The sequence below is a fragment of the Argopecten irradians genome, chromosome 12, assembly GCF_041381155.1.
Source record: "Argopecten irradians isolate NY chromosome 12, Ai_NY, whole genome shotgun sequence".
NCBI classification, from domain to species: Eukaryota; Metazoa; Mollusca; class Bivalvia; order Pectinida; family Pectinidae; genus Argopecten; species Argopecten irradians.
In genome coordinates, this window is record NC_091145.1 from 4,394,312 (window position 1) to 4,403,572 (window position 9,261).

A 9,261-nucleotide genomic window follows, 5' to 3' on the forward strand; every position below is an offset into this window, starting at 1 on the left:
CGACAGAGAAAGTAACCCCTGGAGTATTGAGACCGATATAGAATCACAACATACAAGATGATTCATAGATCATTATCGCTTTTCCGTCAGGATAGCAAATTTCGTTATATAATAAAAAAAAGTTTTGACGGATATTTTGCTGTAAGAGCTGTAATATGATAACATTAGTATTGTTGAAAAATGCCGCAGGAGGATTATCCTATATACATACATATGTGTGTTAGTATCATAGTGTAATTTCATCCTTTCATCAACTTTGTGCATGAGTTTTCATGGAGGCCAAAACTATTTTATCCCATGCAAACCTTTTTTTTATCAAATAAACGTTTACAGTCTGTGTTTTAGTCCTTACCTGCTTTTTCTTACCCTGATCTTATATGCGATAATAATGCAGGACTTGTAGTTTGCCCTAAATGACCTTAGTTGTGATGGGCCGTAAAACTCATAAAACAAACAAACAAACAAACAAAGTATCATAGTGTGATGCTATGCATAACACTTTGTGTTCATAAAGTTTGATAGATGCCATGGTGTTATGTAAAGGTATGTAGGTAATGTCAATAAAATTGGAATAAATAATTTTACTGTTGAAAGTTTAATTTGAAGTTGGACGTTCATATTTACTGCTGGAATAGTTACATTAGGCATTAAAGTATAATAAACAACAAATGGAATACAGTGATCATTGTTCTTAAAATTCTCGTTTATACATCAACATGTTTAGGTTTTGAAGTGTTTAAAAGTCAATTTCTTGTTGGGAACAGTTTGGATTGATCTTGCAATAATGTAAACCAAATTCTTGTTTTTCGTTGCTATTTTGGTGGAAAGGTTTAACACTATAACTGAAAGTTCAGTATAGTTTCATTAAAATCATTAGTTTCATTAAAATCATTGTTTTTTCAGAGATTGGAATTCAGGAAATTAATTTTCCATGCTTCAATATATATGTTAGAGTTAGAGGACCAATGACTCACTGTGCTCTAGATGTAGATGGACCTATACAAAGTGGCCTAAAATATAGATCATAGTGACCTGATTTTAGAGTTAGGCCAAAAATAATATGTCTGTTTAGGGTTACATTCGCAAAAAAAAAATCAGTAGGTCGGAATGTTTTTTATTTATTTTTTGTAGTGTCTTTCACTCTAAAATAATGGCTGGAACCAGAGTCTGAGATAGAAATCGAGACTTATTTTTTTTTTTTCGTAGAAAGTGAAAAATGAAATTAGGGTCAGGGTTAAAAATTAGGGTCGGTCTGGTAACCCTAAACCAGAGATTTAAATAGTAATTACTATTTAAATCTCTGCCTAAACAGACATATTTTTTGTTTGGCCTTAGGTGACACACTGCCTTACAAGAATTATATATCAATGGAGATAATTAATTATAAGCACATGTTTTAATTTAACAGTCAAGGAAAAAGCAAAGAATATTGACATGATAATTTCTTTTATTTTCTCATGATCATTCATCCTATATCCATCATGTATAATTATAGATTTGATTTCTGATATTAGCTTAATCCACTTCAGTATATACAAAAAGGTCATGTACACTTGAGATTATTCTGTTACCCAAGTTTTTCAATTTCAGAACTTGATATAAAAAAATTTTGGTAACAGAACATATAAAACTAGACTTATATAATCCATATAGATGACATTTTACTGCAAAAGCATATAATAAATTACACTTTTCCTCACTTGGGACTTCAAAACGTTCACTAAAGCTTTATCATCTTTCCTGACACCTTTTGTTATCCAAGCAGAAATACTTCCACATGCTTTAATTTCCTCTCGCAAGATTCTCAAACCGTTTCTTCTCCATTAGACAACAGTCTCTCCATTATATAATTATACAAGTTCCTCTGACAGCTGAGACAAGAGATCATCGCTGAGATCTGTCAAAAATAGAAACATATTCATTATTTATAACAAACAAACATGTTAGGATTAGATACCAGAATAGATAAAATATTCATTTCTTCAGACTCCTTATTTGATTCAGAAACATTAAATTATGCATTTTATCTTTTACTGATTCTTTTCCATATGATTTAGAAGCCCTTAATTAAAGATGCTCCATCACTGACAAATGGTATTTTTTCACTATCAAAAACAGGAGCGACACGGAATTAGTATTTTTCTTCATTTACAAAAGTTATTTACTTTACACCATTCTTTGAGCTTCTAATTTTACTTCAGTTAAAATATGAAAAATAATTAATGCATCCCAAAAAATTCCGTGGTATATGGATATGAATGAAGTACTGATTACACACGCACCAAAGGCAAAATAAATTATTTTTTGTGTTAACTTGGTACAAGATTAAACACCAATCATTGTTCAAATGATAAACATCATTTACGCTCTGTCGACAGTGGAGCATCTTTAATATAAGAACACTCAATCATATACATTGTATTAAGTGTATTGGAAGAAGAATTTGTGAGGAATGCCAGCCCTTTCACCACAACATATGCTCTTTCTGTTCTTTCAGCAAGTATTCATGAAAACCAATTGTCAATGCTATCATTTGACACAATTCTACAATAAGAAGTTTCCCAAACTAAACTCACCATCCTGCCATAAACTGTCCACTCCAACATTAGACTGCCTGGAGGAATCAGGCACACTTGAAGCAGATCCTTTACCTGGTAAAGAGAATTGTCTGGTTTCTGTAAACTCACAGAATTATTAGAGGAGGTAACCGACTTAGTTGATTTAAACTTAAATCCTTTCCTATTGGGTGTATTGACAGCTGATGATGCTGAATTGTTCAGATTTCCATGTAAGGAAGCAACAGAATCATTATTTAAGCGACTATGGTTGGATCCATTGTTAACACTATGTGGAGAATCGATGGAGGAAACACCAGGACAGCCGTCTGAACTGGACACACGACACTGACCAGTAACAGAACTATCCATAGCAGACTCTAATTTCTGAAAGTCAGATGGACTTTTAGATTTTCCTGTCGGTTGTCCTGAGATTTGTGGTTGAAGTCTGTAGGGATTATGTACACCAGGTGCTGCAGAACTACTTGACTCAACTCCACAACCTGGTGTAATAACACCCTGTGGAGTCCGATTCACAGAGTTTGGAAAGTTATTCCCAGATGTCATTCCACTCTTTGGAGTACTGAATGTGGCTGATCCACTATTGTATGAAGCATTCCCACTTTTTGGAACATGTATCTGAGGAACAATACTTGAGTTACTCTGTAGAGATCTTTGTTGCGGCTCAGGTGTTGATAAATTCGGTATGGAAAAGTTCGGGCCAGTTTGTGTTGTGGAAGACCCTGGTATTGATAGGTTCATTTGTGGTTTTGAGGCCCTAGCTCTAATTTCATCATTTGCTACAATATTTCCAGGACTTGGTATACTAAACGAAGGCCCAGTCTTTGATACTGTAGCCCCCTGTACTCCTGACAGACCTACACCGGGAGCCCTATCTCTAACAGGACACACTGTTGATGACTGCAGATTTGTATTTCCCACATTACCTACACTGAATCTTGGTTGTGGATTTCTCACATCTGGCGTCCCCATATTGAGCCTTGCCTGTGGCGTCCTGATATTAGACGTCCCTGTATTGAACCTTGACTGTGGAGTTCTGGTGTCAGATGGCCCCATATTGGACCTTCCTTGGGGAGTACCAATATTTGGTGTCCCCATGTTGAGCCTCACTTGAGGAGTCCTCATATTTGGTGTGCTGGTGTTGAACCTCGGTTGTGGAGTTCTAATGTTGGGTGTTGCTAAGTTATACCTAGCTTGGGGTGTCCCCAAATTTGGTGTTCCTACATTGAACCTTGACTGAAGATTTCTGATATCGGGTGTTCCCATATTGAGCCTCGACTGAGGAGTGTTGAGTCCCGACCTCTGTGGGGTCAGTTCAGCCATCATTTCCCTCTCTAGATCTTTCAGAATGGATGGAAGCGGTTTGTACTTGTCCACGAAATGCAGCCGACTAAGGCCCTCTGTCTTGTTGCAATAGACACAGACAACATTGGCTGGGGTGATGTTCAGGTAGTGGTTCCGAGACGTAGGGCTGATCACACTCACCTGAGAAAAAACATTAATTTTATCAGTCTTAAATAACAGTTATTCATTAAGGCAAAAGAATAGTCTACAAAACATTGTGCACTAGTATTCTGAGAGCATTCATCTTCTAGAGGAAACATGAACATTTCAATAAATCCAAAATTTGAATTTTATCATATCAAAGTCTTGATACATGCTATTACAATGACACTCAAAATTCATGTGTAGAAATTAAAGAATATAAACTTTCCCTGTACATTTGTATTTATGCAATTTATATAAATTACTTTTGATGGCCTGAAAGGAATTTACATGATCGGGCAGGTGACCTCTAACATTTTCATGTCTGTGCCAGGAATCGAACCCTGGGACTCTTGGTGAAAGGCAAATGGCTTAAAAACCATGCTACCCGATCATTTGTAGACCTACCTGTCTAAGGACTAGAACACTGCCTGGCTGTAGGTCACATTCATACTCCTTCATCAGGCTCTCGTGTATGGTGCCCTGGATAGTACCTAAATAACAAACACAGTACTATTTTATACACAAGAGACACATGGGCATTAATGATAATCTGACTATTGGTACAATTCTACAGTGTAGAAGTATACAGAAGTAGACAAAAGATGTTCATTTTCTCTTTGACTTTAAAACAAATATTTACCCAAAACCAAGAAATTGTTAGTTTATAATGTATATGACTAAAGTACTGTGACCCTGAAACTACATGTAGGTAAAGGTGATTTATTAGAACAAACTCAGTAGCCCTTTGTAACAACATGATTGAACATGCTAGTATAGGCTACATGCCCTATATCAGTTCTCTAGGCCTACACATTATTAACTTAAAATTAGAGAGATTTTACCCCTATAACCTTCATTGAAAGTCAAGGTCATCCATTCGAACAAACTTAGTTACAATTTAGAAGGCCACAGGCTAAATATCAGCACAAATGTGATCTTAAATGATATTCAAAGTAATTCATTTGAATTCTTTAACACATGCTTCTATAGGCCTGATACCAAGTTTCATCTGGGCATCATGGTAATTGGGGGAAATTTGAAACCATAAATTGTCTATGAAAGAAAATGAACAATAAAGGACAAAATGCATATATATTTACAACCTTGTCTCAAAACACAAAATGTTATCGGGCCAGAGTATTCAAGATAAAAGTATCTTACCCATTAACACATCCACATTATTTTTGGAAAGTGCTTGATCTTGGCTTTTTAAGAAATTCTTACTCCATAGGGACTGAATCAAACCAAACAGTTTTTCATCTGAGCAAGCAGAGGTCACCAGTTACTAACAATGTTACCTGACTTATCCTTGAGTAATTAACTGACTTATTCTGTAGTAAGTTACCTGACTTATCCTTGTGTAAGTTACCTGACTTATCCTTGTGTAAGTTACCCGACTTATCCTTGAGTATGTTACCTGACTTATCCTTGAGTTAGTTACCTGACTTATTATGTAGTATGTTACCTGACTTATCCTTGAGTAAGTTACCTGACTTATCCTTGAGTAAGTTACCTGACTTATCCTGTAGTAAGTTACCTGACTTATCCTTGAGTAAGTTACCTGACTTATCCTTGAGTAAGTTACCTGACTTATTCTTGAGTAAGTTACATTACTTATACTTGAGTATGTTACCTGACTTATCCTTGAGTAAGTTACCTGACTTATCCTTGAGTAAGTTACCTGACTTATCCTTGAGTAAGTTACCTGACTTATCCTTGAGCGTGACACTAGCGTCCTTCCCTGGCCACTCTAGTGTCTCAATCACTGCCATAACAAATAGAATCTTTCCTCGTGGAAGCTGCTTTTTCTTGGCCTATAAATCACAAATTTCTTCTTCGGATGATGATTTACCATTGAACATAACTTTCAGTTGAGATTAATGAGATAATGGAACATTCAGTACATTAATTGCAAAATTTTAACCTGGGTAATGTTTCCAAAATTCAAAGTGACATGTATAATGCTTTATTGAAAAATACTTACGAGTTATTTGTTTTAACTGAATGATATGCATCTTAAACAATTATCATTCATTAACAAGCAGTCAATCTGAGAGATGATTTACCTTTTGTAGACTAGAAGCGAGAGAAAATCTCTGTAGTGTGTCCTGTCCGTCATCTTGTAGGTCCTTCATTAAAGTCTGCCAGGGGCGATCATTAAAAACCTCCTCACCAGATTGGGAAGACAGAATCAAATCTGTTTTCTGAAAATACATCATTGTATGTGATATCAAGTTATTATGATTTTTTTTGTCATTTTATTATTGACAAGAATACAGTTCTAAACTCAAATACATAACATTTTAACAAATGAGTGAATACATAACATTTTAACAAATGAGTGATCGAAGGACACATTGTTAAAAAATTAAACCTGCTTTTATCCGAGTGAAAAAGGCTTGGCTTAGTGTGCCAATTAAAGTATCAGATTGAAAGATAGAAATTGATAATAATGAGGTTCACAGAAACAAAATTAAAAACATGGAAGGTTTCTAGATAAATTGTTTTTACATCTGATAAACAATCGCAAATCACAAGATTTTAATCAAATGATAAGCGTGCAAAAATCGTCCAATATTCTCAAAGAACTGGCCTACCTCAATCACCTGTTCTGGACTGACATTATCTTCCTTCACTTTGGATACGTCTGGACTGTCCAGGGTGTGACTTTGACCCTATACAGAGAAGTTCAGCGATGACGAATTAATATTATAATAACTGAATATATTGAATTGATATTATTAATGAGAATTAAGATGTCTAAATTATTTATTAAAGCTTGTGCTGGGTTTATGTTTCCCAACTTACAATTCCTAACACTTCTAAACTTATTGTTATGAATATAGTAAATGCAGCTAAGCTAGATTTAAATAAAGTTCATATTTTAGCGCTGAATCTCTAAGAATGAACAACAAACACAAATCATGTCAAATAATTTGAATAAAAAAAGATTGTTAACTTATTCTACTTTTATCTGGCTGTATCTATTTGGACATGATTTCTTCATTTTCATACTGGAGGTGTAGGAAACATTTTTTTTATATGCCACACAAGTTGTAACTGAATATCTTACAAGTTTTGGGAGTAGACCTGCTGGGCCAGGAAATTTCCTCTTCCTTTTGTTAGATACCCTTGCGTTTTTACTACTGGAGATGGAATGTCCATTCCTGATATCGCTATCTGATGTACCGCCCGACGGCGTCCTCGGACTGTTCACAAGTGGATCTCTACTTAACACTACCTCCTGAGTGAATGGTACCAACACTCTGGATGGCTGAGGGGGTATGTTCAAACATGGTCCTCTCAAACTGTCAATCAGCCTTCCTACATTAAACAAAAAAAGTTAATCTGTTGTAAATGCATGACCAGTGATTTTTACACAACATATACGCAGACAACCTTTGAATTTGGGAAAAATCAAACCCAAAATTATTATATTTGTCTACCTTGCAATAAATTTATGGAAATTTAAAAGGAACTCAATTTTTTTCTTGCTTTATTTGGGAAAATTTCCACGAAATCGGGAATATAAGTGAAATTAATCTTGGGGAAATGACTTCATTTGTAATATGTTATAGTCTTTACACAGAACAGTTAATGTAGAATTTTGTTTATCCCAAAATTATCACATCCGAACCTTGTAAAGAGTTGTCTTTAGACTCATTGCAGCCACCATCTTGGCCTCTTTCCAATGCAACATTGGTTTGTCCAGGAGTAACATTGTTGTTTGGGAATTGTCTCCCTTGATGATTTATGGGGTCATCATTGATGGTGGTACATCTCTTCTTGTTGAAATGATTCTGGTTAAAGCTATATTGTTGATTTTTCTGCACATCTGATTCTTGAACTTTGACTGGGGTCACATTTTCATTACTGATGTCATTCAAGGGTAAATCCTGAAAACAGATAAAGTATAATTCATAGTATTATTAGGTTGGGAAAAACCACCAACTTTCACATTATACAAAACCTATAAATTGAAGCCCCATTGGAGCATGGACTTTTTACTAAAAATAGCCTAAATCGCCGAAATCTCAACTTTTGCTACAATTTACTAAAATTTGTGCAGTAGAAGTGTTTGTTGTTAAGGAACATGATGCAACTTTTCTCAAAGTATTGCATACAATTTTTCAGCAACAAATGCATCAAACCTGATTAATATGTTCATATTAATTATTTATCATGAACTGTCTCTTCCTATACATTTATGCATCCATGTCTGCATGTGGTTAAAATGCAATTCTATAGCCTATAGCTAGTTGCAAGTCAGCATTGTATTTAAATTGCACTGTAAAAATGTAGACAAGATAAGTCATTGTAATCTTCTTTGTCAAGAAGGTCTGATCTGGGGATATTGAAAGAAGATAACAATTTTATCCATCTTTAATTTTGTGCTCAAAGTAGAAATACAGATAAGCGACGTAACTGAATGTACCAGTCGAAATGTTTATAGGTAATTACTACTTGTATCAATGTGAATATGATGCATCCTAACTGCCGAGACATAGTAGGAGGACTAACCAATGGAACAAATAGGCCTACAGTGTAAACTGGTAAACGAAATGGGATGTAAACAAACTGCTGACTGCAGCAAAGTCCAATATTTTCCATTTTAGAGATAATTACCTCCCAGAAATTATCATCGTCGTCTGGTATTTCGAACATCTGTGATATTAGTTAATTTTCTGTTTACAATTAATGGTACCAAACATTGTCATCTTAATTTTTAGCTATTTGCTGTCCATCTACATCGTTCATGACAGGCGCCCTTTTGTTATTTGAGCTCAGGAAATGATGACGTCACGGGTTTGTGAAGTAGTTCACACTTCCGGTTTCCTTGGCCATGTGAAAAAAGAAAGAGCATTCTTTTCAATCGGTAAATACTTCAAATGCAGATATATCGATAGTTTTGCTTGCATGTGTGAGTTTGCATTATAGAAAGGCTAACGCTAAATGGCCAAAATATGATTTTGCTCTTTTGATTTGTCTAATATTGATTTGTTCCTGCTGGTCATCCATGATATAGGACGATTCGGACAAATAATTTTAAACTCGTCCTCTTAATTTCTTACTGTCTGATGTCCTTATCATCTTAAACCAGGCCCGCGAGGAATAATTTTAAAGATGAAAAGATATCTCTATAATGCAGATTCAAAATGTCAGACTGAATGTATTTTCCCATTATGCTTTCCACCTT

The 9,261-nt window shown here is 35.0% G+C and overlaps 1 protein-coding gene across 1 annotated transcript; it reads right to left on the bottom strand.

The window, feature by feature from the left end:
- Positions 1–1,558: 1,558 nt before the first annotated feature.
- Positions 1,559–8,861, bottom strand: LOC138336121 (uncharacterized). Its single transcript, XM_069285429.1, has 9 exons — positions 8,691–8,861; positions 7,702–7,960; positions 7,138–7,388; positions 6,662–6,739; positions 6,131–6,268; positions 5,770–5,878; positions 4,470–4,555; positions 2,577–4,061; positions 1,559–1,897 (listed from the first exon to the last, which is right to left on the bottom strand). The coding sequence occupies exons 1-9, from the start codon at positions 8,727–8,729 to the stop codon at positions 1,805–1,807; spliced, it is 2,538 nt and encodes an 845-aa protein (XP_069141530.1). The 5' UTR covers positions 8,730–8,861; the 3' UTR covers positions 1,559–1,804.
- Positions 8,862–9,261: the final 400 nt, after the last annotated feature.